This window comes from Haliaeetus albicilla, chromosome 13 (genome assembly GCF_947461875.1).
Source record: "Haliaeetus albicilla chromosome 13, bHalAlb1.1, whole genome shotgun sequence".
NCBI classification, from domain to species: domain Eukaryota; kingdom Metazoa; phylum Chordata; class Aves; order Accipitriformes; family Accipitridae; genus Haliaeetus; species Haliaeetus albicilla.
In genome coordinates this window covers 445,846-472,972 of record NC_091495.1, presented here as the reverse complement: position 1 = coordinate 472,972, position 27,127 = coordinate 445,846, and the positions used below count along the sequence as shown (strand labels likewise).

General features: G+C 68.9%; 6 protein-coding genes across 9 annotated transcripts; 4 read left to right on the top strand and 2 right to left on the bottom strand.

Moving 5' to 3' along the window:
• The first annotated feature begins 881 nt into the window (after window positions 1–881).
• GPS2 (G protein pathway suppressor 2) lies at window positions 882–4,969 on the top strand. Its single transcript, XM_069799747.1, has 10 exons — window positions 882–1,036; window positions 1,394–1,503; window positions 1,697–1,809; window positions 2,416–2,495; window positions 2,678–2,760; window positions 3,131–3,296; window positions 3,659–3,751; window positions 4,241–4,320; window positions 4,603–4,689; window positions 4,786–4,969. The coding sequence occupies exons 1-10, from the start codon at window positions 943–945 to the stop codon at window positions 4,867–4,869; spliced, it is 990 nt and encodes a 329-aa protein (XP_069655848.1). The 5' UTR covers window positions 882–942; the 3' UTR covers window positions 4,870–4,969.
• Window positions 4,970–5,021: 52 nt separating this feature from the next.
• On the bottom strand, window positions 5,022–8,947 carry EIF5A (eukaryotic translation initiation factor 5A). The gene is made up of 6 exons (XM_069799749.1): window positions 8,831–8,947; window positions 6,996–7,180; window positions 6,806–6,910; window positions 6,003–6,134; window positions 5,614–5,687; window positions 5,022–5,322 (listed from the first exon to the last, which is right to left on the bottom strand). Exons 2-5 carry the CDS (start codon window positions 7,158–7,160, stop codon window positions 5,625–5,627), a joined length of 465 nt encoding a protein of 154 aa, XP_069655850.1. The 5' UTR covers window positions 7,161–7,180; window positions 8,831–8,947; the 3' UTR covers window positions 5,022–5,322; window positions 5,614–5,624.
• A 426-nt stretch (window positions 8,948–9,373) lies between these two features.
• YBX2 (Y-box binding protein 2) lies at window positions 9,374–12,854 on the top strand. The gene is given in 10 exon segments (XM_069799746.1): window positions 9,374–10,103; window positions 10,661–10,724; window positions 10,953–10,986; window positions 11,111–11,200; window positions 11,293–11,436; window positions 11,438–11,581; window positions 11,820–11,917; window positions 12,146–12,290; window positions 12,511–12,606; window positions 12,710–12,854. Coding segments are annotated over 10 exon segments (1,347 nt in total). The 5' UTR covers window positions 9,374–9,595; the 3' UTR covers window positions 12,734–12,854.
• Window positions 12,855–13,232: 378 nt separating this feature from the next.
• Window positions 13,233–19,880, bottom strand: SLC2A4 (solute carrier family 2 member 4). Of its 2 annotated transcripts, XM_069799744.1 has the most exons (11): window positions 19,777–19,880; window positions 19,083–19,208; window positions 18,251–18,411; window positions 17,477–17,601; window positions 17,229–17,344; window positions 16,534–16,693; window positions 15,826–16,007; window positions 15,267–15,371; window positions 14,930–15,031; window positions 14,246–14,440; window positions 13,233–13,462 (listed from the first exon to the last, which is right to left on the bottom strand). In XM_069799744.1, exons 1-11 carry the CDS (start codon window positions 19,813–19,815, stop codon window positions 13,250–13,252), a joined length of 1,524 nt encoding a protein of 507 aa, XP_069655845.1. In that variant the 5' UTR covers window positions 19,816–19,880; the 3' UTR covers window positions 13,233–13,249. The 2 variants fall into 2 exon arrangements, with proteins under 2 accessions (XP_069655845.1, XP_069655846.1); XM_069799745.1 differs by lacking the exon at window positions 14,930–15,031.
• A 1,366-nt stretch (window positions 19,881–21,246) lies between these two features.
• RNASEK (ribonuclease K) lies at window positions 21,247–22,720 on the top strand. The gene is made up of 3 exons (XM_069801338.1): window positions 21,247–21,389; window positions 22,198–22,277; window positions 22,390–22,720. The coding sequence occupies exons 1-3, from the start codon at window positions 21,312–21,314 to the stop codon at window positions 22,526–22,528; spliced, it is 297 nt and encodes a 98-aa protein (XP_069657439.1). The 5' UTR covers window positions 21,247–21,311; the 3' UTR covers window positions 22,529–22,720.
• A 211-nt stretch (window positions 22,721–22,931) lies between these two features.
• On the top strand, window positions 22,932–26,539 carry BACC1 (BPTF associated chromatin complex component 1). Of its 3 annotated transcripts, none has more exons than XM_069799741.1 (6): window positions 22,932–23,083; window positions 24,052–24,146; window positions 24,850–24,951; window positions 25,066–25,247; window positions 25,626–25,721; window positions 25,842–26,277. In XM_069799741.1, exons 1-6 carry the CDS (start codon window positions 23,063–23,065, stop codon window positions 25,904–25,906), a joined length of 561 nt encoding a protein of 186 aa, XP_069655842.1. In that variant the 5' UTR covers window positions 22,932–23,062; the 3' UTR covers window positions 25,907–26,277. The 3 variants fall into 3 exon arrangements, with proteins under 3 accessions (XP_069655842.1, XP_069655843.1, XP_069655844.1); XM_069799742.1 differs by having other exon boundaries at window positions 25,846–26,272; XM_069799743.1 differs by lacking the exon at window positions 24,850–24,951 and having other exon boundaries at window positions 25,842–26,539.
• The last annotated feature ends 588 nt before the right edge of the window (window positions 26,540–27,127 follow it).

The following is a 27,127-nucleotide window of genomic DNA, read 5'->3' as shown; positions in this document are numbered from 1 at the left end:
AAATTGGGCCCCCCCTCAAATCCCCTTTATGGGGGGAGGGGGACACTTTGCACACCCCAAATTGGGGACATCCCCCCCCCACTCTGGAGCTGGTCTGGGGGGGGTCCCTAAATTGGGGGGAGTGTCCTGAAATCGGGAGGGGGGCTCTGACCCTATTTTGGGGGGGGTCTCATCCCAGTTTGGGGGGGGGGAATCCCCATGGGGGAGGAAGGGGTCGAATTTGGGGGGGGGTGTTCCCCCAAGCCCATGGGGTCCCAGTCCCCATTTTGGGGGTGGGGGGGGCTACAGCACTTACCCCCCCTCCCCCACCTGCACATCCCCCCCCCGCTGCCCCTCCCCCCCCTTTATTTATTACCCCCAAATGTGAATCCGGGGGGGGGGGGGGGTGGGATTGGGGGGGGTGTGTCTTTTTGTTGTTTTTCTTTTTTTTTTTTTTAAAAAAGGAATTTTTATTTAAAGCTGCTTTCGGGGAGGGGGGAAGGGGGAGGTCCCCGTGATCCGAACCCGCCCCCCACGTGTTTCCCCCCCCCGGGTTTATAAACCACGAGAGAGAGAGAGAGAGAGAGATGGTGTGGTCTTTTTCGGGGGGGGGGCAGGATGGGGCCCCTAGGGGGGGCTGGGGGGGGTCCCGGGGCAGGATCGACACCCCCGTGAAGGTTTTGGGAGGGGGGCAGGATCGGGCCCCGGAGGGGAGGGGGGAGTTTCTCGGAGCGGGGGGGGTGGCTAAGAGGCGGGGGGGCGTGGTCTGCATGGGGAGGCGTGACTAGCGGGGGCGCGGGCGGTGCTTGCGTCCTGCGCCGGGGAGGCGTGGCCTCGCCTCAAGTGGCGCGCATGCGCTTTGCTCTCCGGAGGGGCGTGGGCGTGGCCTTCCGTCCCGGAAGCGGAAGCGCCGCCCCTCGCCGCCACTTCCGGTGCGCGGCGGAGCGGTAGAGGAGCGCCAAGATGCCGGCGCTGCTGGAGCGGCCGAAGCTCTCTTCGGCCATGGCGCGGGCGCTGCACCGGCACGTCATGGTGGAGCGGGAGCGAAAGCGGCAGGGTGAGACCTCCCGGCGCCGCGGGGAGACCCCCGCCGCCTCCCCACCGCCGCGGGGACCGGGCGCCGGCCTCCCCTCGGCCGCAGGCCCCGGCCCCGCTGTCCCCGTGGCGACAGGCCCCGCCCCTCCGCTTCCACCTTAGCGACGGGCCCCGCCCCCAGCAACCGGGCCAGGGGGCGTGTTCACCTCCGTAGGACACGCCCCCTAGGGTGGGCGGGGTGCTGTCACCATGACAACACCCCCAAGCCCCTCCCCCCGGGAGGGGTCGAGCCCTTCGGTGTGACCCTCCCTCTGACCCCTGTGACCCCCCGTGACCCCTGACCCCGCGCCCCCCCGTGACCCCCGCCCCTCACCCCCAGAGGAGGAGGAGGTGGACAAGATGATGGAGCAGAAGCTGCGGGAGGAGCAGGAGCGGCGCCGCAAGAAGGAGATGGAGGAGCGCATGTCGCTCGAGGAGACGCGCGAGCAGGTTGGGCGGGGCCGGGCCACGCCCCTCCCCCACACACGGGGGGGATGGACGACACCCCCATCCCTCTCCCCCCCCCCTCCTTCGGGGACGCCCCGCCCCCTGCCCCCAACCCCCCCTTCCCCCCCTCCCCACCCCCCCTTTCCCCATCCCCGCCCCCACTGCTGCCCCAACCCCCCCCCTCACACCCCCCCAGCTGCTGAAGCTGCAGGAGAAGCTGGGGGCGCTGCAGGAGGAGAAGCACCAGCTCTTCCTTCAGCTCAAGAAGGTTTTGCACGAGGAGGAAAAGCGGCGCCGCAAGGAGCAGAGGTCGGGGGCGGGGTCAGGGGGTCGGGGGGGGCGGTTCTGGGGCTCTAGGAGGGGTTTGAGGGGTCCTGGGGGGGTCGGGGGGAGTTTGGGGGGGATTGGGGGGGAGTTATGGGGCTCTAAGAGGGGTTTGGGGGGGTTGTGGGGGGTGTTAGGGGGTTGGAGGGGTTCTGGGGGATTTGAGGGGTTCTTGGGGGGTTGGGGAGGCTCTAAGAGGGGTTTGGGGGGTCCTGGGGGGGAGTTTGGGGGGCTTTGGGGGGAGTTATGGGGCTCTAAGAGGAGTTTGGGGGGTTGTTAGGAGGTTGGGGGGGTTCTGGGGGGATTTGGGGGACCCCTGGGGGGGTGAGGGGGCTGTAAGAGGAGTTTGGAGGGTCCTGGGAGGGTGAGGGGAGACTTTTAAGGGGAGTTTTGGGGTTCTAAGTAGGGTTTGGGGGCTTGGGGGGGTCCTGGGGAGATTTAGGGGGATCTTGGGAGGGGTCAGGGGCAGTTTGGGGGGAGTTATGGGGCTCTAAGAGGGGCTTGGGGGGTGCAGCAGGAGGTTGGGGGGGTCTTGGGCGCCCCCCCCATCCCTGACACCCCCCCCAATATTTCTGTGTCCCCCCACCCCAGTGACATGACGACGCTGACGGCAGCGGCCTACCAGCAGGGGCTGGCCGTGCACGCCGGGACCCACATCCTCAACATGCAGGGTGAGGAGCCGGGGGGTGAGGACCAACACCCCACGGGCAGGCCTGGGGGGCACGGGGGGGGTGGGGCAGCTCTGGGGCACTATGGGGCGCTGCGGGGCAGCCGTGGGGCAGGACTGACACGCCACAGGCAGTTTTGGGGGGCTGTGGGGCAACCGTGGGACAGCTCGTCCCCTCCCTTGCAGGCAGCCCCGGGGGGCACAGCCGCGCCGGGACCCTGATGGCGGCCGACCGAGCCAAGCAGATGTTCGGGCCCCCCGTCATCACCGTGAGTGGGGCCGCCGTGGGGCGGGGGGGCTGCCGTGGGGCTGGCGGTTGCTGGGGGGCAGCTTCTAAATGTGTGGTGCACTCCACAACTTGTAGGACGCTCCTTTAATCTGTGGGGCACCCCACTGATGTGTGTGCCCACCCCCCCGCAAACCTATGGATCATCCCAACGTGTGGGGCTGCCCCAGACACGTGGGGGTGTCTCCCAACTTGTGGGGCACCCCCTTGATGGGTAGGACACGCCATTGATGCGTAGACCCTCTCCAAATCTAGGGGTGTCTCCCAATCTAATGTTCTTCCTCAATTTGTGGGGTTGTCCCATATATGTGGGGCTGCTCCCCAACTTATGGGTTATTCCCCCCCCCCCCCAGACGCGGCACTTTGGGGCGCAGCCATCCTTCGGGGCCGGGGGGGAGCACGGGCAGTTCCAGGGGGCACAGGGGGCGCCCGGCCCCTTCGCCGTGGGGCAGAGCCAGCACCCCTTCCCCCCCGGGCAGCCCGTCCCAGTCAGCTACGCCGGCTCCCAGCAGATCCGCGGTGAGGTGCTGGGAGGGGGTGGGGGGGCTGCCGTGGGGCTGGGTGGGGCCGCTGTGGGGCTGCTGGAGTGCACTGGAGGGGGAATGAGGGGCTGCTATGGGGTGGGGAGACACTGGAGGGTGTTGCTGTGGGGCTGGGGGGGGGAATGGGGGGCTGGGGGAGGTCCTGTGGGGTGGGGCGGGGGGTAGGTAGGGGCTGAGGCTTGCTGTGGGGTTGGGGGAGCAGATGGGGAACTGGGGCCAATGTGGGTCTGGGGGGGGTCAGGTGTGGGGTGAGGGGGATCAAGTGTGCGTCTGAGGGCTCAGGTGTGGGGCTGGGGGTGAGCTGTGGGGCGGTGGGCCATGGGTCACCCCTCTCCCCAGGTCCCTCGGCCTTCCCGGCGTTGCCGTTCCTGCCCCAGCAGCAGCCGGGGGGCGGCTACGGCCTCCACGGGCACTTCCCCCCGGCCCAGACAGGTCAGGGGGCAGGGACGGGGGGCGGGGCCATGGGCACACCCACTGCCACACCCCTTCCCATGCCACCTGTCCCACGTAGCGTGGGGGCTGACCCCCAACCCCTTCGGTTACATCCTGCCCTACGTATGCGGGGCTCAGTGTCGTCTCCCTAACCCCCCACATTGAGCTCACCCCACGTGGGGGGCTTGGACCCCACCTCCAGCCCCACACACTGAACCAGCCCCACACGTGTGGGTCTGAGCTATCTCTCCGTCCTCCCCCACACGTGATGTCACCCCACATATATGGGGTGCAACCCCCCCCTTACAGCAGTTGGCCTGTCCCATAGATGTGGGGCCAGCCCCCTGTATGTGGAGCTCAGCCCCCCCCCCCACCTATGGGGCCGAGCCCACCAGCTCAGCCCCTCCCCCCCGTGCCCCACACAACTGGGAGGGGGTGGGGGTCTCTGCCCCACATGTGTGGGGCTGACCCCCGTGTGCCCCCCCCCAGGGTTCCTGCCCCCCAGCAGCACCATCCCCCTGCAGAAGCAGCTGGAACACGCCAACAGCCAATCGGGCTTCACCGACACCGTGAGCGGGGGAGGGGGGGGAAACTTGGGGGGCTGGGGGTTTGGGGGGTGGGAAGGGAAGGGGGGGTTGGGGGTACTGAGATGATGGGGGAGGAGCTGGGGGAGTTTTGGGGTGCAGGGGATGGGGTGGTGGCTCCACCTCCCATCCCCATCCAGACCCCCCCAAATATTGGGGGGTGGGGGAGGACATGGGGGGGAGGGGACACACAAGGGGGGGGATTTGGGGAGGTGTGGGGGAGGGGCACAGGGCGTGCCCTCCCCCAACCCCTCTCCTCCCCCCCAGTCGGGGCTGCCCTACCCCCACCCGCCCCGCCCCGCCTCCCCCGGCAGTTTCCCGCCCCACGGCGCCAGCCCCCAGCAGCCCCACAGCGTGAGTGCGCGCCCCTCCCCCACCCCCACCCCCCCCACCCCCATCGGCGGGTGGGGGAGGGGATGGCGGAGCTGACACCCCACCCCCCCCATCCAGTCGGGGTTCCCCCCCAGCACCCCCCCGGCCCCCCGGCACCCCTTCCTGCCCCACGGCCAGGCCCAGCGCTTCTACCACAAGTGATGACGCCGCGATGACGACATGGGCGGGGAGGGGGAGCGGACGGCGACACATGATGACGCCAGCCCCGCCCCCTCCCTCATTAAACTCCTCTTTTTGGGTGCTTTTTGGTGGGCTTTTTGGTTGTTTTTTTTAAGGTTTTTTTATTACTCAGGCTGATTTAACAAACTTTATTGGGGGGGGGGAGGGGGCCCCGGGACCCGCCCCTCCCCCCCAGGGATGTGGGGAGCCCCTCCCCCACTCGCGGGAGGGGGGAGGGGGAAGGGGGGGAGGGGGCCCCGCCCCAGCGCTGGGGAGAGGGGGGTGGGGAGCGGTTGGGGGGGTGGGGGTGGGGCTGGGGGCCCCCCCCCAGCCCCCCAAGCTCGATCCTCCTCGCCCCTCCCCCATTTCGCCCCTCCCCCCCCCGGCGGCTGTAGTGTTCCCGGGGGGGGCCCCCGCCCCACTGCGTCCGCCGGCCTGTCAGGAGAGAGCGGGGCAGGTTGGGGGGCTGGGCCCCATAGCGGAGCCCCCAGCCCCCCAACCTGACCATCTCCCTCAGCCCTGAGCTGCTGCCCCACGGCACTGCCTCTGCCCCACAGCGGGCCCACCGCCCCAGCCCCATAGCGCCTTTGTCTGCCCCACAGCAAAGGCCCCAGTCCCTGCCCCACGGCATCCCTCCCAGCCCCACGGCGGATCCCCGTGTCCCACGGCAGTTCCCCCAGCCCCACGGTGTCCCCCCCCCCCAGCCCCACGGCGTCCGGCCCCCACCTGCGTCTCCCCTATTTCGCCATGGCCTTGATAGCGACAGCAGCTTCCTCGGTCATCGCCGACAGCACGGTGATCTGCGGGGGGACACGAGGATTCAGGGGGGCAGCCAGCCCCACGGCGACCCCCAGCTGCCCTGTCACCCCACAAGCTGCCCCACGGCATCCCAAGACCCCTCGGCGCCCCTTTTCCCAGCCCCATAACCCCTCCCCAGCCCCCCAAGTGCCCCCTGGCCCCCCTCACTGCCCAGCGCCTCCCCAGCCCCAAATCCCCACCCAGTATCTCCCCAACCCCATAACCCCCCCAAGTCCCAGGATCTCCTCCCCCCCCAGCCCAAGTGCTCCCCAGTCCCTGACTCCCCTCCCCAGCCCCACAGCCGGCCCCCCAAGTACCAGGATCTCCTCCCCGCAGTCGTATTTCTGCTCGATCTCCTTGCCCAGCTCGCCCTCGGGCAGGCGCAGATCCTCCCGCACCTCCCCGCTGTCTTGCAGCAGGGACAGGTACCCGTCCTGGATCCCGATCAGCTGCCGACCCACGGCCGTGTCACTTGGGGGGCAACCCACGGCCAAGGGGGAGGGCCCACGACACCCCCCTGGGTGGGGTTTGGGGGCTTACAACCCCCCCACCCCCCCAAGTGTGGGGCTCAGGGTCCTGCAGTCCCCATCTATGGGGCTTGGGGGGGTCTCAGGACCCCGAGTTGTGGGGCTCAGGGTCCTCTGACTGTCCCCAGGGTGCAGTCTGGGGTCCCATGACCCACAGGTGGGGGGCTCGGGGTCCCATGACCACCCCCACCCCCCAGGGTGGGGTTTGGGGGTCCCACCACCTCACGCCGTGGGGCTGGGAACCCCACGATCCCCCTCAGATATGGGGTTTGGGGGTCTCACCTCCTTGAGCTGTGGGGTTTCAGGGTCCCACCACCCCGAGACATGGGGTTTGGGGGTCCCACCCCCTTGAGCTGTGTGGGCTTTTGGGGTCCTACCACCCTGAGATGTGGGGTTTTGGGGCCCAACCCCTTGAGCTGTGGGATTTGGGGGTCCCACCACCCCAGCCCCTTCCCCGCCTCCGAGATGTGAGAGTTGAAGCCCCCCCACCACCCCAAGTCACAAGAATTGGGGTTCCCGCTTCTCCCCAACCCCCAAATTGAGGGCTGCGCCCCCCCAAAACCCAAAAGCCCATGTGTGTGTGTGTCCCTCACCTGGAAATCATTCCTCTTGATATTGGGGACGTCCATGTTGTGGGTGGAGGGACAAATGTCTTCGTACTTCTTCCCGGTGAAGATATCGATTCCCACCAGGTGTACCTGGGGCGGGGGGGACACGGAGAGAGGCTTAGGGTGCTGGGGGGGACACGGGGGGGGGTTGGGGCGTAGAGGGGTTCCCCGGTACCTTGGCGTGGCCGTGTTTGCCGGTCTTGGAGGTGGACATCTCGACGATCTTGCAGGGCCGCCCCTTGAGGACGACGAAGCCGTTCTTGCGCAGGGCCGAGCACTGCATGGGGAAGGTGGCCGAAGCCCCCGCGTCCCCCGTCTCGAAGTCCAGGTCGTCCGCCATGTCGCTCGGTGTCCGCACGACTGCGGGTTTTTTTTGGGGGGGGGGGGACGACACACACAACGCACGTGTGGTTAGAGAGGGGACACGTGGTTGGAGGCAGGGGGACAGCGGTGGGGATGATCGCAGGGGGATGGGGGTAACCCCAGAGGGGCTGGGGACCCTCTCCCAGGGGTTGGGGACCCCCCCAGAGAGTTGGGGACATTGCTAAGGGGTTGCGGATGTCACCAAGGGCTTGGGGACCCCCTCCCAGGGGTTGGAGGACCTCCCCCCCATCTAGGAAGATGGGGACAGGCCCAGGGGGTTGGGGACCCCCCTCTAGGAGGATGGGGACAACCCCAGAGAGATGAGGACACTGGCAGGGGACACCTGTGAGTGGTGGGGACATCCCCCCCAGGGGGTTGGGGAACGCCCCCCAAGGGGATAGGGACACTGGCAGAGGACAGCTTGGAGCGGTGGGGAACCCCCCAGGGGGTTGGGGACCCTCCCCCAGAAGGACAGGGACCCCCCCTCTAGGAGGATGGGGACAACCCCAGGGGGTTGGGGAGATCACCTAAGAGGATGGGGACACTGGTGGGGACATGGCCAAGGGGTCGGGGGTCCAGGGGAACAGGGACAGCGTTGGGGACCCCCCCAAGAGATTGGGGACACTGGCAGGGGACAACCTTGAGCGTTGGGGACCCCCCCCAGGGGGGTCAGAGACTGGTTTTGGGGTGCAGGGGGAGGTCCAACCCCTCCTGCCAGACCCCACTCGGCCTGGGGTCTGTCCCCAATTAGGGGGTGACGGAGGGGGACCCCAAGCCGGTGGGGGGGTGGGGGTGTCCCCAAACACGTGGAGGCAGGGGGAAGAGTGACACACGTGGGGTGACCCCAACCCCCCCCACCCCCCTTGGGGGGCTCCCCTCCCCCCGGTACAGGGGGGTTCCCCCCACGGCCATGGCTTCGGAGGAGTCCCCGCGGGTGCCCCCCCCTTCTCCTCCCTCCCGTCCCCCTCCTCCCGTGTGTCCACCCCAACCCCCCCCCCCCCCGCTTCCCGGCGCATGGCGGCCAGGCCCAAACCCAGGCCTAGGCCTCACCCGGCCACATGGCCCCCCCCGCCACCAACCGGGAGGGGGCCCTAAGACCTCTCGGTACCCCCCCCCCTTCTAGAGTAAGCTCCCCAACACCCCCCAGCCCTACTGGAACCCCAAAACCCCCCCTTAGACACGCGCGCGCACAACCCACCTAGCGAAGCCGTACCCCCCTCCCCCCCCCCCCCCCAAATAAAAATCTTTCCCAGGGGCGGCTTTCCTCTCAGGAAAGATTTGAGGAGGAGGGGGTCCGGGGGGGTGTTAAGAGAAATTGGGGGGGCTTTAATGGGGGTTGTGGGGGTCTTTAAGGGAGCGCGGCGGGTCCGCGTCCGTGCGGGGCGGCGGCCGCCGCCCGTCTGAGGGGAGGGGGAAGCGGGGCGCGCGCTTTATATAGAGGAGGGGGGAACGGGGGGGGGGGGAGTGAGGAGCGGGGCGCGCGCGCCGCCGCCACGCGGGGCCCCGCGCGCGCGGCCCGCGCACGGAAGGGGAGGGGGGGGGGGAGAGCGCGGCGCGGCGCTGCTCGTCGTCGTCCCCCCCCCCGGTCCAAAATTTAAACACCCCCCCCCCCCCCCAATATCTGCGCCCCCCAAGCCCAAGACTCACCCCCCCCGTCCGCGAGCCCAACCGCCGCCGCCGCCGCCGCCGCCGCGCTGGCTGCTGCAACCCCCGCCCGCACCGCGCATGCGCGACCCGCCCCGCCGCGCCGCTTCCCCCCCTCCCCTCCCCGCGCGCACACACACCCTGACAGCGCCCCGCCCTTGCGCATGCGCGGGGAGGGCGGGAGGGGGAGCTGGAGGGAAAGGCGCACGCGCGGGTCGCCCTGCCGCCCGGCCCCGCCCCTCTTCTCCTCTCCCCCCCTCCCCGCCCGCCCTCGCCGGTTCGCTCGTGCGCATGTGCAGGGCGGGGCGGTTACCCCTCCTCCTCCCCGCGTGCTCGCGCCCCCCCTCCGGCGGGGCGGGCGCATGCGTAGAAGAGGAGGGCGGGGTCGTCCCGCCCCGCGCATGCGCGCTGAGGGAGGGGTGGCCGTCGGTTCTCCCCACTCCCACGCACGGCGCGTGCGCCCGGCGGGGAGCGGGGACGGCGCGTGCGCCCCGCCGCCATCTTGGGGGAGCGGGCGGGCGGGTGGGGATCGGGGGACGAGGGGGAGCGTTGCCATGGCAACCGCGGCGCTCCGCCGGCCGGCGCTTCTGCAAGTGAGCTTCACGACGCTAACGAAGGGGGAGGGCGAGACTCGCCACGGGTCTCCCCCTCCCCCGGGCGTTACGCGAATCTACGCAAATTAAGCCGGTGACGACAGCGCGCCCCCTCGGGTTTTAATGGCCGCGTCCGCCGGGCCGCCTCCGCGCATGCGCCGCCCGCCTCCTGCGCATGCGTCGCCCTCCCGCCCACCTCCACCTCCTCCTCCTCGTCCCCCCCCTTCCCTCTCCTTTCCCACGTGGAGGCGGCCGGCCGCGTGCCGGCCACGAGGCGCCGGCCCAATGGGCGTCGGGGCGGTGCCGCCGTTTCGCCAATGGGGGGAGAAGGCGCGAAACGGAATGGGCGGGGCCAGGGCGGTCGTTAGCGGAGTGGGCGGGGCCTCAGCGGCGGCTCCCTCACAAAAGCGGCGGCGGCGGCGGTGGGGACGGAGCCGTGTCACGGTCCCGGCTTCCCCCTGGTCCATCCCCGGCCATGCAGAGCCCGCAGGGTCCCCTCAACGCTGCCGAAGCCACCGGTGGCGATTCAGGCACGGCCGAGGCCGCCCCCCCCTCAGGAACCCTGGTTCTTCCCTCAGGAGCCCTGGCCCCCGTTGCCCCACCACCACCTCCCTCAGAGCACCCCGAGGCGGCCGCCCCCCCCTCAGGACCTACTGTGGTGCCAGCGGCCAAGAGGGTGCTCGGTGAGCCCCCCCCCCCTCCACAGGCACCCTGGTGGGGGTGGTTGGGATGGGGGGCGGAGGGGCATGCTGAGGGGCTTGAGGAGTCCCTCTCTCCACCCCGGGCTGGTGATGGGCAATGGGGGTCCCTGGGACCCCCGCTGGGGTTGTGCAATGATAGCTGGGGGGCTCTAGCGTTGACTGATAGTGGGGGGGCCTGGGAGCCCCCCCAGGTCTGGTGTTTGACAGCTGGGGGCTCTGAGGGGCTCTGGGACCCCCCTGGGGCTGGTGATTGACAGCTGGGGGGCTCAAAGGCCCCCCAGCAGGACTCTTGACTGACAGCTGTTTAGTCTCCTCCCCCTCTGGGTGGGGGGCGTAGAGCTGGGGGGGGGTCCAGTGTGCCCCCCACCTCTTTTTGGGGGTCCCCCTCTGTTGGGGGGCTCGTGGGGTGCTTGAGCCATCTTTGGGGGGATCTCCTCCCCCTTGGGGGCTTAAAGTGGGTGGGGGAGATTTGGGAGGGGCTATACCTAAATTTGGGGGGGTTTCACCCCAAAATATCCACCACCACCTTCCCCTTACAGCTACCCACATTCTGGGCACCGTCAAATGGTTCAATGTCCGCAATGGCTATGGCTTCATTAACAGGTAAAACCGGGGGGGAGGGCCACAAAATTAGCAGGGGGACTTGTTGGGGTCCCCCTGGGAATTTTGGCAGGGGGGTCCTGCTATGGTGTGTGTGGGATTCATCCTTATGGGCTCCATCACAAAAGCAGGTGGGATTTGGGGAGGTGGGGGGGCTGGATATGAGATGGGGGGTCCCCCGAACCCCCCCACCCCCACTGAACCCCTTTTTTTGGTGGGGGGGCTCCCCAGGAACGACACGCAGGAGGACGTCTTCGTTCACCAGGTAAACCCCCCCAAACCCCAGCCCATGCTGTAACAAAAGGGGAGTGTGGGGGGCTGTAACCCCCCCGACCTCCCCACACCCCCCTAAATAATTTGGGGGGGGTCCCCCAAAAAATAATCTCCAGACAGCCATCAAGAAAAACAACCCCCGCAAGTTCCTGCGCAGCCTGGGGGATGGCGAGACCGTCGAGTTTGACGTGGTGGAGGGCGAGAAGGTGATTTGGGGTGGCAGGAGCAGGGTATTTGGGGGGGGGGGGCAAATTTGTGTGTCACCCCCCCTTATAATATCCCCTCGTTGTCCCCGCAGGGCCCGGAGGCAGCGAATGTGACGGGCCCCGGGGGCGGGCCGGTGCGGGGCAGTCGTTATGCCCCAAATCGTCGCCGATTCCGCCGGTTTCGACCCCCGTTTCGTCAAGTGGGGGGGACAGGGACTGCGGCCCCCCCCCCCGGCCCTTCCCCCTACTCAGGGGCTCCCCCAAACTGAGGGCGAGGGGGGGGGGAAGGTAATCCCACCCCCGCCACCGAGGAGGAGGAGACCCCCCCCGTTCTTCTTCAGGAGGAGGGGGGGCCGGACCCGAGCCCCCGAGGAGCAGGAGGTGGGACATGGGGGGGGGGGGGGCTTGGGGACACGGGGGGGGGCACGAGGGGGGATGTGGGGACACGGGGGGGGCAGAGGGACACGGGGGGGCACAGGGACAAGATGGGGATGGGGTGGGGGGGACAGGGATGGAGACAAGGGGGGGAGAAAAGGGACATGGGGGGGGTCACAGGGATGGGGGGGTGTCCCTGTTGTCACCCCCCCCCCTCATTGTCACACACACCCCCCCCCCCCAGGTCCCTGACACCCAGGGGCGGCCGCAGCCCCGAGGGGACGCCCAGCCAACCCCTGTCGAGGTCCCACCCGGGCCCCGCTACCGGCCCCGCTACAGCAGGTACTGGGGGGGGGGAATTGGGTGGGCTGGGGGGGCAGCCCCCCTCGGTGACCACTGATTTTTGGGGTGCAAGCCTCCCCCAGGGTGGGTCATTTTGGGGCAGAGCCCCCCCAGGGTGGGAAATTTTGGGGTATAGCTCCCCTGAAAAGGCAGAGCCCCCCCAGTGGGTAATTTTGGGGTGTAACCCCCTAATATTTGGGGGTGCTCACCCCCCCTCTTCCCCCCCAGGCCTTTCCGCCCCCAGCCAACCGCCCCCCCACCAGCCGCCGGTGACACCGGGGGGGTCCCCGGAAAGGGGGGGCAACCTGAACCCCAACGCCGCCGCAACCGCCCCTTCTTCCAGCGCCGCCGCCAGCAGCCCCCTGCCCCCCAGGTAAGAAACGCCCCCCTAAAAATTTTGGGGGTATCCCTTAAATTTTGGGGGGGGAAGGACCCCCCCAAAACTCCCCCCCACCTTGGGGGTGTCAAACTGGGGCACACTGCTTTCCTGCCCCCTCCTTATCCCCCCATTCTCTTTGGGGTGTGTCTCCCCCCAAAATTGGGGGGTCCCCCTATGTTTTGCCCCCCCACCTAATTTTTGGGGTTCCCCCCAGGCCCCCCCCAGCGTGCCAGAGACCAGCAAGGACCTCCCAGCTGCCCCTGCAGAAGGGGGGGCAGCCTCGGTGCCCCCCCCAAATCAGGTCCCAGAGGTGAGTGTACCCCCTTTTTTTTAAGGGGGGGGTCCCAAAGGTTTGGGGGGGTCCTTAGATTTGGGGCCCCCCCCGACCCCCTAATTCATTTCCCCCCCCGCAGACGACCAAGCCACTGGCGCCATGACACCGAGACTCCATTTTGGGGACCCCCCTCACTATTGGGGTGCCCCCCTTGGTATCGGGGCCCCCCCCATTTTGTGTGTGTCCCCCCCACATTAAAGGGTGATTGAGCATTACCAGCTGCCTCTGGGGGTGGTTTTTTTTGGGGGGGGGGGAGCTTGAGTTTTGGGGACCCCCCACCTTTAGGGGTGTCCCTCCATTATGGGGGAGCCCCTCAGGGTTTCGTGGGTTCCCCCCTTTTGTCCTCCCACCCATTTTGGAGGGTGCCCCCTCCCATTTTGGGGTGTCCCCCCCATTTTGCAGTGCCCCCCCCCCAATGACAAACAGGAGCCAAGGGTTGGACTCAGCATTTATATACAGGCAGCCATGACTGGGGGGGGAGGCCACCCCAGCCCCCCCCCGAACCACTCAGGGCCCCCCAAAACACTTGGGGGGGGGTGACTCCAAATCGGGGTGGGGGCCCCCCCTCTTCCCCTGTTGTACCCCCTCCCTATTTTTTTAGGGGGGGCCCCCCCCCTTTTCAGGTCTCCTCGCCCCCCGCCAGGCACTGGAGCTCGGTGCAGGCTTTTTCGGGGGGCTGGAGGAGGCGGGGGGGGCGCGGGGGGGGCAGGGCAGGGCCCCCCCCCGGGGTGAAGGGGCGTCCCCGGGTCTCGGGCACCCGCAGGAAGGTGAAGAGGGCAAAGACCCCCAGGAACCCCCCGAAAAGGAGGAAGACGAAGGAGCCCAGGGTGCGCTGGGGGGGGGAGGAAGGTCAGGGGGGACCCCAAAACTCGGGGGAGGGCCTGTGTTCCTTCCCCCCCCTTGCACACTCACTGCCCACCCCGGGGTCTTGACCCCCCCCCCACACCCTTATGTATGTCCCCTATCTCCCTCCCACCCCTCCTTGCCCCCCCTTTGCTCCCCCACCCCCTTGCACGCCTGTTTCCCTTGCACACTTGCACCCTCACCCCCCTGCGTCCCCTCGCACACCCACCCCCTCACACACTCACCCCAACCCTCCTCCCTCCCCCGTTTCCCTTGCACACCCATCCCTCCTTGCATGCCCACCTCCTCCCCCCCCTTTCCTCCCCTATTTCCCTCACCCCCCACCCTGTCTTCCCTTGCACACCCATTTCCCTTGCACGCCTGCCTTCCCTTGCACACCCAACCCCTACCCCTCCTCCCTCCCTCATTTCCCTCACCTCCCACCCACTCCGTCTTCCCTTGCACGTCCATTTCCCTTGCGCACCCCACCCCTCACCCATTCACCCCCACCCACTCCATCTTCCCTTGCACGCCCACTGCCTTGCACACTCATCTTCCCTCTCCCACTCACCCCCACCCCCCCTCCCTCATTTCCCTCACCCCCTGTCTTCCCTTGCACACCCACTCCCTCGCACGCCTGTCTTCCCTCGCACGCACGCTCCCTTGCACGCCTATCTTCCCCCTCCCTCTCCCCCCAGCCCTCCTCCCTCCACGCTCTCCCCTTGTCGTGTCCCCCCGTCCCCTCGCACACGCGTGTGCAAGCCCCGCCCACCTGGAGGGCGGGGAAGGCCATGGCGACGAGGAAGTTGGCGGCCCAGTTGGCCAGCGCGGCCAGCGCCATGGCGGAGGGGCGGGGGCCCTGCCCGAACAGCTCGGCCCCCACGAACCAGGGGATGGGGCCCGGCCCCACCTCGAAGAAACCCACGAAGGCCAGCACCGAGGCCAGGCTCAGGGGGGCCCCCCCGCTCTGGAGGGGGCACCCCGAAACCTCAGGTCAGTGCGGAGGGGGGATTGGGGGGAGAAAAGGGGGATTTGGGGGGGGGGGGAGGGGGGGATTTAGGGGTGCTGAAGGATTGAGGCCAGGCTCAGGGGCACCCCCTGCTCTGGGGGGGGGGATTTGGGGGGCAGAAGGGGTGTTTGGGGGGAGAAAGGGGGGAAATTGGGGGAGGGGGGGATTTGGGGGGGAGGACTGAGACCAGGCTCAGAGCCCCCCCCACTCTGTGGGGACACAGGAGGGGCACCCCAAAAAACTCAGGTCAGTGGGGGGGGTTGGGGGCAGATTTGGGGATTGGGGGGGAATTTTTGGGGGGGAAGGACTGAGACCAGGCTCAGAGCCCCCCCCCCGCTCTGGGGGGACACGGGGGGCACCCCGAAAACCTCAGGTCAGTGGGGGGGCATTGGGGGGAGAGGGGGATTTGGGGGCAGAGAGGGTGGGTTTGGGGGGGGTTCCCCTCACCTGGAGGTTGAGGGCGAGGGTGAGGGTGAGGGCGCAGCCCATCATCCCCAGCAGCCCCACCAGCTCCAGCACCCGCCGCCCCGCCCGCTCCACCAGCACCACCTGTGGGGGGACGACACTGTGGGGATGGGCCCGGGGACCCCCCCCGACACGGGGGGGACCCCCCCACCCACCATGGGGACCACCCCCGTGGACCCCCCCACCATGGGGGGGAACATGGGGACCCCCCACTATTGGGACATAGGGGACCCCCACCACCACTTTGGGGGGGTACGTGGGGACGCCCCCGCCATGGGTGACACCCGGGTGGGCATGGTCAGCAGGGGGCGGAGCTCACCGACAGGGCGGTGGCAGCCACGTTGATCACGCCTGTCCCGATGGTGGCGTAGGCGGGCTGGGCCAGCCCCGCCTCCTCAAAGATGGCTGTTGAGTAGTAGAAGATCTGGGGGGTGGGTGGGGTCAGCGTCAGGACATGCCCCCTCTGCTGCCACACCCCATTAAGCTCCACCCTCAGCCTCACTGGGCCCTGCACCCTTGTGTTCTCAAGGCCACTAGCAGCCCTGCCCGAAGCCCCGCCCAGCAGAAGCCCCACCCAGGGGTCTGCCCATCGGAGGCCACGCCCACTCAACCCACACCCCATTGATGCCTGAGAGCTGGGGGGGAAGGGATGATGACCACCAACAGCCCCTCCTTCTCAAGCCCTGCCCCTCGAGGCCACGCCCCCTTCAACCAGGCCGGCCTAAGCCCCACCCTCCCCATCTTCATACCCAGGAGCTGCAGAACCACAGTCACCAGCAGCCCCTCCCCATCGGCCCTGCCCCTGGTGGCCCCTCCCCCTCGAGCCTGCCCCTCGAGGCCACGCCCCCTTCTGACCACGCCCCCGGCCCCACCCTCACCGCGTTGATGCCTGAGAGCTGCTGGGCGAGCTGCAGGACCAGGGTGACCAGCAGTGGCTGCCGGTAGCAGGGGGTGCGGCACAGCTGGATAAGCCCCACCCTCTGGGCGGGGCCATGAAGCTCCGCCTCCAGCTCCTCAAGCCCCGCCTCCACCGACTCTGCCCCCACCAGCCTTGCCAGTCCTGGGAGGGGGGAGGGGAGGTGTTAGAGGGGGGTGGGGGCGGGGCCAGTGCCCCGCGAAGGGGCGGGGGGAGGAGGAGGAAGGTGAGGAGGAAGAATCAGGGGGCAGGGGAGGAAGAAGATGGAGGGAGACGAAGGCGAGAAGGAGGAAGAGTGCGGGGATGGGTGAGAAAGACGAAGGTGAGGAGGAGGAAGGGGGTGGAGGAGGCTGAGGAAGATGAAGGTGAGGAGGAGGAAGAGTCTGGGGATGGCCGAGGAAGACGGAGGTGAGGAGGAAGGTAAGGAAGAGGAGGAAGGAGACGGCTGAGGAAGACAGAGGTGAGGAGGAGGACAAAGGTGAGGAGGAGGAGGATGAGCGTGGGGACGGCTGAGGAAGACGAAGGTGAGGAGGAGGAGGAAGACGAAGGTGAGGAGGACGAGCGTGGGGATGACTGCGGATGACGGAGGTGAGGAGGACGAGCGTGGGGATGACTGCGGACGACGGAGGCGACGAGGAGGAGGAGGGGTGTCGCGAGGCCGAAGGCTCACCGCGGCGGGCGCGGGCGCGCTGCCCCCCGGCCAGCAGGTACCGGGGGCTCTCGGGGCAGAGGGGCAGCAGCAGGAGCTGGAGGGCGGCCGGCAGGAGCCCCGCCCCCAGCAACGCCGGCCACGCCCCTTCCGTCCCCAGCAACGCCCCCAGCCCCAGCACCTGCGGGGCGCGAGAGGACCGCGATAGGGCGCCGTGCCGCCGCGATACGGCCGCGATACGCCGAGGTATCACGCGGCACGGCGCGACTTGGGGGGCGATATCGTCACGTGGCACGCCTCGCCCTCCCCGGTGCCTCCAGGGCCCCCAATACCCCCCTCCGGGGAGCCCCAAATCCCCCCCCCGGGATCCCCGGTTTCCACCCGGGACCCCCACAACTCCCCCCAGGGACCCGCGACACCCCAGAGACCCCCTGCAGGACCCCCAATCCCCCCGCAGCCCCCCCAAATCCCCCCCTGAACCCCCCAATTCTCCCCTAGGACCCCAAATCCCCCCCAAGACCCCCCCAGCCCACTTAATCCCCCCCAAATCCCCCCTAGCCTCCCCAATTCCTCCCCAGGACCCTCGCAGCCCCCCCCAATCCCCCCCCTTGGACCCCCAGCCCCCCCCCAAGTCCCTCAATTCCCCCTAAGACCCCCCCCCCCAGCCCACCAAATCCCCCCTCAAATCCCCTCCCAGCCCCCCCAGTGCCCCCCACCTGTGCCCCCAGGATGCCGAGGACGATGCCCAGCTGGTGGAGGGTCCCCAGGGCCCCCCGCAGGCGGGTGGGGGCAATCTCCCCCACGTACATGGGGACCAATCCCGAGGCCAGGCCTGCCGGGAGGGGGGCGGGGTCAGAGAGGCCACGCCCTCCCGCCTGACCACACCCACCCCCTCCCCATAGCCACGCCCACACAGAGCAGGGGCCACCTGGGAGGGGATGTCGCCCCTTTAAGGGGGCGGTACCTGAGTAGGCGCCAATGATGAAGCGGCCGATGATGATAAGGATGTAGGACGGGCCCAGCTTGGCCCCGCCCATCAGGGCCCCGCCCACCACTGCCAGCCCGTTGCTGGCCAGTAGGGCGCCTTTCCTGGGGGAAGGGGCGGGGCCACGGGCTGGTGAGCCACGCCCCCTCATTTAGACACACCCACCCGCAAGCCTGCCCTTTTCCTGGCCACGCCCTGTCCTGAAGCCACACCTCCCTCCACTAGCAACATCCCTTAAATGGTCACGCCCCTCCCCCTGGCCACACCCTGCCCTAGGCCATGCCCCCACCGGCCCCACCCTTTAAAGGGGCATGTTTGCCCCTTGGACATGCCCCTCTCCAAAACCCACGCCCATTCATGGGCCACACCCTGCCCATCCCCATGCCTTAACCACGCCCCAGCCCGGCTATGACCAACCCCTCTCTGTGGCCCTGCCCCCTTGAAGCTCCACCCCTTCGAGGCTCCTCCCCAGATGCCCTGCCCCCCTCAGCCCCACCCACAACTCTGTTCCCACCCCTGGAGCCCTGCCCCTCCATGCTCCTCCCCCTCGAGGCCCCGCCCCCAGCCTCCACGCTCCTCCCCTCGCTGCCATGCCCCCCTTGACCCCACCCCAAGCCCCGCCTCCCTTAGAATAAGCCCCACCCACCCATCCAGGCCGTCAGCCATCTCCCCTGCAGCCTGGCCGACAGCCATGTTGCCCCCCACGGCCCCTCCCCTCTAAGCCCCGCCCCCTTCGGCCCAAGCCCCGCCCACCTGCCGAGGCGGTCAGCCATCTCGCCCACGGCCAGGGCGGCGGCCATGCCCCCCACGGAGAAGATGGCGACCGAGAGGGCCCAGAGGGCCGAGACGGTGGCCGGGGGGGGGATGGAGCCCCAGCGCCGCGTCCACGTCGCATTGTACTCCCCCTCCAGCACCTGCCGCGGGGGGGCACCCGTCGGGGGGGCACCCACCCACCCACGGGGCACCCACCCACCGTGTGCAACCCCCCCACACACCCCGCACGCACCGTGGGGGGCACCCATCTATGGGGGCGCCCACCCACCCATGGGATATCAAGGGGGGGGCAACCACCCACCCACCCACCCACCCAAGGGTCCTACGTGATTGGGGGGGGTCGTGGGGGGGGACCCAGGTGTTTGGGGGGGGTCGTGGGTGCTTGGGGGGTCTTGGGTGCCATGGGGGGGACACTCAGGCATCCAGGGGGGGATCCTGGGTGCCCGGTGTGGGGCACCCAGGCATCTGGGGGGGGTCCTGGGTGCCCAGGGTGGGGGGTCCTGGGTGCTCAGGGGGGTCTTGGGTGCCTGGGGGGGCACCCAGGTGTCTGGGGAGGGTCTTGGGTCCCCAGGGAAGGGACCCGGTCACCCGGGGGGGGGGATCTTGGGTGCCCAGGGGGGGGTCTTGGGTGCCCGGTGGATGTCCTGGGTGCCGGGGGGGTTCCTGGGTGCCATGGGGGGGACCCAGGTGTCCGGGGGGGGTCTTGGGTGCCGCGGGGAAGGGACCAAGGCATCCTTGGGAGTTCCTGCGTGCCCGGGGGGGGGGGTCTCAGGTGCCACGGGGGGGGCACCCAGGTGTCGCCCCCCGGTACCTTCTGGGGGGCGTTGATGACGCCGATGTTGTAGCCGAACTGGAAGGAGCCGAGGGTGGCGGCGAAGACGGCGAGGGCCAGGGTGGGGGTCACGGCCCCCCCCCGCGGGGTCCCCGCCTCCTCCTCCTACAAGGGGGGGGTCAGCCGGGGGGGGGGGACCGACCCCCAAGTGTCTGGGGGGGGACGACCCCGGGGGGAGGATGGGGAAGTCGGGGGGGTGGGGGACCCCCAGGTGTCGGGGGGGGATCAGGGACCCACACAGCCGGGTCAGCGCACCCCCCCACCCTGCCTCCCCCAGGGGACCCAGGCGTTTTGGGGTGCCGCCCCCCCCATAACAGCCCCCCCCAACCTGGCTCCACCGCGGGGGTGGCCCAGGACGCCTGGGTCCTCTTTGGGGGGGGCAGTTTTTTTGGAGGGGCGGGGGGGTCTTTGGGGGAGGGTGGGGGGTCTCTGGGTGCCCTCTCGCGACCGATTTCGTGCCCCCCCCGGGTCGGCCCCGACGTCGCGGAAAATTCCCCTTATTTGGGAAAACACCCGGACACCGGGGGGGCATGGGAGGGGGGGCCCGGACGCTTGGGTCCCCTCAAATGCCCCCCCCAGGACCCCCAAGTGCCCCCCCCATTTCCCCTCCCCCCCCAGGACCCCCAAGTGACCCCCCTCAAATTGCCCCCCCTAAAAATTACCCCCCCCGTACCTCCTCCTCCTCCTGGATCTGCTGGAACCCGCTGGGCATTGGGACGGGGGGGCAACTAATTACCCGGGGGGGTAATCAATTGATGGGGGGCAATTAAATACTGGAGGGGTGGGCAGTGCCCGGCACTGTGGCCCCCCCGGGGTGATTCCCGGGGGGGGTGGGGGGCGGTTATGGGGCGGGGGAAGTAGTTATGGGGGAGTTGGGGGGGAGGGGGGGCAGTTAGGGGGGGAGGGGGTTATGGGGGGCAGTTAGGGGGTGGGGGGGCAGTGGGGGGGTTATGGGGGCAGTTGGGGGGCAGCGGGGGGTAGTTGTGGGGCAGTTATGGGGCAGGGGGGGCAGTGGGGGGAGTTGTGGGGCGGGGGGTCAGGGAGGTCAGTGGGGGTCAGTTAGGGGTCGCGGGGGGGCAGTTGTGGGGCGGGGCCGGGGCAGGTGCTCTGGCGCCCCCCAGCGGCGGGGCGGGAGCGGCGGCGGCGGCGGCGGGAGTGGGGGGCGCGCGGGGCGGGCGGCGGGTCCCGGGGGGTCCCGGGGGGCGGGGCCCGGGCGGGGCCACGCCCACTCGGACACACCCTTCTCCTCCCCCCCTTGGGACACGCCCAATCGCTGGGAGGGCGTACGCGGGGTGGGGGAGGGGCGATGCTGGGAGGCCGGGGGGGGAGGGGCTCCTGGGTCCCACCCCCCTTGTCCTCAGGTGACCCCGCCCCTCCCCCCCCCTTTTTGGGGCCGGTTTTTGCCTGGGGGGGGGGGAGGGGGTTGCTGACGTCCTGCCCCTCCCCCCACCCCCTGGGGGCGGGGCTTGGGGAAGGGGTGGGGGAGGGGAGGGCGCGTGAAGGGGCTATTTTTAGTTCCCAAATGTCACGTCCCTCAATGTGACCTCGGGGGGGAGGGGCAAATTAAAGGGCCAGCGCCCCCTTGGCCCCGCCTGCGGCCGGTGGGGGAGGGGGGACACCCCCCCACTCCCCCCCATGCCAGCCGTGACTCAGCGGCACGTGTGACGTCACGTGTGACGTGGGGCGTGTCAGACCTTTCAGGAGGAGGGGGGAGGAGGAATGGACGGGACGACGCAGACCGGGACGGGGGGGTGGGGGGGAGACACGGGACAGGGACAGGGACAGGGACAGGGACAGGCAGGGGGGACAGGACTGGCAGGGACAGGCGGGGGACGCGGGGACAGGGGGACACAGGACAGGGAGGGGACACGGGGACAGGCAGGGACCCACGTGGGCCGCGGGAAGGCGGGGGCGTGGCTAACGAACCGGCCCCGCCCCCTCCCCGCGGCGACGGCAGCACCACCAACCAACGAGCGCTTCGCTCCCCACCCCCCCCCCCCCCCCGCCCCGAGTGTGCCGTGGTAGCGCCCTGAGGCGAGGCGGGGGGCGTGGCCAGAGAGACCAGGAGGCGTGGTCGCGCATGGAGGGGCGGAGCCTCTCAGTCCGCGCCGGGCCCACCCGGGGGCGTGGCCACGGAGGGGGCGTGGTCACGCACGGAGGGGGCGGAGCTTCTCAGTCTGCTCCCCGCCGCCGGGCCGAGCGGCCGTCATGGCCTCGCTGCTCTGCTGCGGGCCTAAGATGGCGGCCTGCGGCCTCGTCCTCAGCGCCTGGGGCGTCGTCATGCTGGTGAGGGGTGAGGGGTGGGGGTCTTGTGGGGCGGAGGTCCTGTGGGGCTGGAGGGAGGCACTGGCGGGGCACGGTGGGGCTGAAGGGGGTCCCTGTGGGTCTGGGGGGTGGGGGGATCCTGTGGGGCAGAGGCTCTGGGCGGGTGTCTTGTGGGGCTGAAGAGGGGTCCCGGTGGGGCTGAGAGGGGTCCTGTGGGGCAGAGGGTCTGGGGGAGGTGTCCTGTGGGTCTGGGGGGGATCCTGTGGGGCTGAGAGGGTCCCTGTGGGTCTGGGGAGGTGTCTTGTGGGGATGAAGGGGGATCCTGTGGGGCTGAGAGGGGTCCCTGTGGGGCAGAGACTTTGTGGGGCTGAAAGGGAGCAGGGGGGGAAGGAGGTCCTGTGGGGCTGGGGGAGAGCCTGGTGGGGCTGAGTGGGTTTGTGTCAGGCTGGGACTGAGGGGGGGTTTCTGTGGGGCTGAAGGGGGGCTGGGGGTTATTTGGGAGGTGTCTGTGGGGCTGGGGGCCCTATGTATGGGGCAGCTCAGACTTGGGGGGGCTGCAGCCCCACAGAAAGGGGGGGGGGGAAGGGAACACAACCCCACCCCCCTTTCCCCCCAATCCCCCCCCCCCCCGCCTCCCCCAGCACCCACTTCCCCTCAGGTGCCCCTGCGTCACCCTGTCCCCATCACACCACCCCTCCCCCCGTGACAAGTGCAGGCAGGGTGAAGGCGGGGAGAAAGGGGGGGTGGGGCAGCCCTGCCTGCACCCCAGGGGGGGTCTCCACACCTCACCCCCCCCCAAAAAAAATTACCCCCCCCTTTTTTTCCCCAGGTCCTCCTGGGCATCTTCTTCAATGTCCACTCCGCTGTCCTCATTGAGGACGTCCCCTTCACTGAGGAAGACTTTAAAGAGTGAGTCTGGGGGTTGTGGGGGGGGGGGTGGGGGGGATCAGCACCCCAAATACCCCCCCAACCCTTTTGACCCCCCTTTTTTTTTTTTTTACTTCCCCCCGCAAAAAAACAGTGGCCCAGAGCGGATCTATCGCCTTTACGAACAGGTCAGCTACAACTGCTTCATCGCTGCCGGGCTCTACGCCCTCCTGGGGGGCTTCTCCCTCTGCCAGAGTCGCCTCAACAAGCGCAAGGAGTACATGGTCCGTTAGGGACACCCTGAAAATTTAGGGACTCCCCCCCCCCCCCCCAAAAAAATTTAAATGGGGAGGGGAACCCCTAAAGCCCTCCCCAAAACCCTCCCCACCCCCCCGAAAACCAGGTGTGGAGGACCAGCTCTTCTCTCCCCGTAGCAACGCAGACCACTATGGACCAGTCATCCCAATAAAACGTGTTGATCCCTACCCCGTTATGGTGGTTTGTGGCGGGGGCGTCTTTTTTTCGGGGGGTGGGACCCCCTTTTTTTAGGGGGGAGAGTGCGCTGGCGGGGCAGGGGTTAAGGTCAGCGAGAGGAAGGGGTAGAGCAGCGCGGGAGGGGCGCGCTAGGCGGAAGTAGGAGTATGGGGGCGGGGCTTGGGGAAGGCGGGGTTTGGGGCGGGGATTGAGGGAGAGAGGCGGGTCTTGAGGGGAGCGAGCGCGGCCGGCGGCACCATAGAGGCGCGCGGGGCAGAGCGTCCCGCCGGGCCGCGACCATAGAGGAGCCGGAGCGGAGGCGGCGGCGGCCGGAGGGGCCGGGGCGGGGGGCGATGACGTCAGCGTCCACGAAGGTGGGTTTTTGGGGGGGGTGGGGAGGTTCCGGTCGCTTCCGGGAACGGTTGGGCCTCGAGGGGGGGGGAGTGGCCGGTACTGGTGAGGGGCTCACTTCCGGTTCGGTGGCCGGGGGGCGGGTCCGGACCCAATCGGGGTCCGGGTCGGTCCCTGCCCCCAGCGGGGGGTTCCGGGCCCAGGTGTGGTCCCAGTGGGGTGGTACTGGTCCCAGTTGGGGCCCCAGTTCTAGTCCTGGTCCCAGTTTGGGTCCCAGTTCCGGTCCTGGTGGGGTGGTACTGATTCCAGTCTGGCTCTCAGTTCTGGTTCTGGTCCCAGTTCAGATCTGGATCCCAGTTCTGGTCCCAGTGAGGGGGGGTTCTGGTCCCAGTCCGGGTCCTGGTCTGGAAACCAGTCTGGGTCCCAGTTCTGGTCCCGGTGGGGTGGTACTGGTCCCAGTGCGGCTCCCAGTTCTGGTTCTGGTCCCAGATCAGGACTGGATCCCAGTTCCAGTCCCAGTGAAGGGGTTCTGGTCCCAGTACTGGTCCCAGTCTGGGTCCTGGTCTGGAAACTAGTCTGGGTCCCAGTTCTGGTCCCAGTTCAGGTCCTGGTCCCAGTCCCCATCCCCATTTGGATTCCAGTCCCAGTTCTGGTCCCAGTATGGTGCCAGTCCCGGTGCTGGTGCCAGTGCCGATCCCAGCACTGTCCCAGTATGGTGCTGGTCCTGGTATGGTGCCAACCCCAGCACGGTCCCAGTACGGTGCTGGTGCTGATGCTGTCCCAGCGCTGGTGTCAGTTCTGGTCCCGATGCTGGTCCTGGGTGCCGGTCCCAGTGCTGGTCCCAGTGCTGGTGTTGGTGCCAGCGCTGGTGCCATTGCTGGTCCCAGTCCTGGTGTTGGTGCCAGTGCCAGCGTCACTGCTGGTCCCGGTGCCAGTGCTGGTCCCAGTGCCGGTGCTGGTGCCGGTGCCGTCAGGCTGCGGGTCCCCGCAGGTGGGCGAGATCTTCTCGGCGGCGGGCGCAGCCTTCACCAAACTGGGGGAGCTGACCATGCAGCTGCACCCCGTGTCCGACTCCTCCCCGGCCGGGTGAGCGGGGTTTGGGGGGCTGGGGGTCCTTATGGGGCTTGGGGGGTCCCTATGGGGTGTTTTGGGGTCCCTATGGGGGAGCTGACCATGCAGCTGCACCCCAGCTCCGACTCCTGCCCGACTGGGAGGGGGGCTTGGGGGGGCCCCTGGGGGGTCCTGGGGGTCCCTATAGGGCTTCAGGGGTCCCTAGAGGTTGTTTTGGGGCCCCTATGGGGTGTTTCAGGGTCCCTGTGGGGCAGCTGACCATCCAGCTGCACCCCGGCTCCGACTCCTCCCCGGCCGGATGAGCGGGGTTTGGGGGGTCCTGGGGGGGGATCTGGGGGTCCCAATAGAGTGTTTTGGGGTCCCTGTAGGCTCCTGGGGTCCTTATGGGGTCCCAAGGTCCCTACAGGGGTCTGTGGGGCTCCCTGTGGGGTCCCAGGGTCCCTATGGGACGCATTGGGGTCCCCTACGGGGTCAGGGGTCCCCACAGGACCCCTCAGGCTCCCTGCTCACCCCGACACCCACAATTCCGACCCGTGGGGCCGAGCTAACGAGACCCCAAAAACGAGCTTTCCCATGCCCTCCCCCATCGCTTTGGGGGTACTATACACCCCCAACCCCCCCGGGGAGGTGAGCCATAGCGGCGGAAGGGGGACTCTATAGGGTCAGGGACCCCCCTCTTAACCCCCCCCCCCCAAAAAAAAACCCCAACCCCCCCCAGAGCCAAATGGACGGAGCCGGAGCTGGAGCTGCTCCGGGCAGCGGTGAAACGCTTCGGGGAGGACCTGAACCGCATCAGCGCCCTCATCAAGGACCGCACGGTGTAAGGGAGGAGGGGGGGATGGTTTTTTGGGGGTTCCCCCCCTCCAAAATCTCTCCTCTGCCCCCAAATCTCTCAAAACCTCCCCCCCGCCCCCAATTTTATATTTTTTTTTAGGGCTCAGATCAAGGCGACGGCCAAGCGCAAAGCCTACGAGGACAGCGGCGTTCCCCTCCCTGCCGACTCCCCCAAAAAAGGACCCCGGAAAGGAGGTGGGGGGGGGGGACCCCAAGTTGGGGCCCCCCCAGGGACACCCCATGACCCACCCGGTCCTCCCGGGAAGAAGCAGAAAGTTGCAGGTAAGGGGATTTGGGGGTGTCACCGCTGCTCGCTCCCCCCTTTTCTTTCTTCCTGGGGTCTCCATCTCCTCCCCCTGCCCCCCCCTTTTATTTTGGGGGTCCCCGAGTCCCCCCCCCAGGGTCCCCACATCGCTCTAGGGTCCCCCTGACCCCCACAGGTTCCCCATCTCCTCCCTGACCCCCCCTTTTTATTCTTGGGGACCCCCTGAGCCCCCCCCACCCCCAGGGTCCCCTTGTCCTCTCTGGGGTCCCCCCTGTCCCCCCCCAGGGTCCCCCGCTCCTCCCTGCCCCCCCCTTTTCTCCCTGGGGGTCCCCCCAACCTTCTTGGGGTCCCCCCTCCACCCTGACCCCCCCTTTTTGTGTGTGTTCCCCCCCAAGATGTCACCCTGAGTGACGCCGAAGCCACCGGGGACCTCGTGGACATCGAGGGGCTCAGTGAGACCCCCCCCGCCAAGAAGCTCAACTTCGACCAGGGTACGGGGGGCTGGGGGGGTTCCCCAAGATCTTGGGGGTCCCCAGAATCTTGAGGGGGAGCCCAAAATTTTGGGGGGGGGCACCTGGGGGACCCCTCATCACCTCTCTCCCTCTTTCCAGACAGCTTGAACCTCGACTCGGGGACGCTCGGCCCCCCCAGAGACCGGCCTCTGCTCTCCCGCTGACCCCCCCTCCCCAAGCCCCCTGGGCCCCCCCCCAAACTTCCTGGGGTCTTCCCAGGGCCCCCCCAGGGCCCCCAAGTCCTTCCTGGGCTTCCCCCAGACCCTCCTGGGGACCCCCCAACTCCTTTGGCATCCCCTAGACCCTTTTGGGGACCCCCTACCCCTTAGGGGTCCCCTACAGCCCCCCCAGACCCCCCTGGGGACCCCCCCCAACTCCTTTGGGGTCCCCTAAACCCCCCCATACCCCTCTGGGGAACCCCCACCCCTTTTGGGTCCCCTAGAGCCCCCCCAGCCCCCTTTGGGGACCCCCCCACTCACCTAGAGCCCACCCCAAACCACATGCAGAGCTCCCCTACCCCCAGAGCCCCCCTGATCCCTTTGGGGCCCCCCAAAGCCCCCCCAGTCTCCCCTGGGGATGCCCCCAGACCCCTCTGGGACCACCCCCCCACTCCCTTAGGGACCCCCCCCCGTGGGAGCCCCCCACTGTTTTGGGGTCCCCCAAAGCCCCTTGGTGACCCCCCCACCCTTTTGAGGACCCCTCACCCCCCCTTCCAAGGGACCCCTCCCATGGGGTGACAGGGTCCCCATGGGGTGCTATGGGGGGGGGGGGCAGCAGAGAAGAACACCCCCCCTCATCACACACCCCCCCCCCCCCCAATTAAAAGGTCGGGGTCCCCCCCCGGCGTTTCAGTTTCACTGTGTCCTGCCAGTGTCTTGGGGGGGGGGCTGTCACCCTCTTGGGGGGGACACACGACCCTCAGTGGCCCTTGTCCCCCCAAACCAGTGTCCCCAGTGTCCCCCCTCCCCATGTCACCCCCAAACTGGTGTCCCTGCCCCCCCCTCCATGTCCCCCCCCATCCCCTGGGTACTGGGGGGGGGGCCCTCAGATTTGGGGATCCCCCCATGGGTCGTTTGGCCCCCCGCCAAAGCCAGGATCCTGGGTTCGAGCCTTTATTGGGGTGACACCGGGTAAGGGGGGCACAGTGACCCCCCCAATTTGGGGGGGGTTGCAGGAGGGTTTGGGGGGGGCTTTATGGGGTGCAGGGACATGGGGGGGGTGATGGAGGAGTTTGGGGGTGCAGAGATTTGGGGAGGGCTGTTGGGGTTCCCTGGGGGGTGCAGGAGGGTTTGGGGGGGCTCTATGCGGTGGGGGGGCCCTGGGGGCTGCAGGGGGATTTGGGGGGGCTCTATTGGGGGGGGCTGGGGGTGCAGGGGGATTTGGGG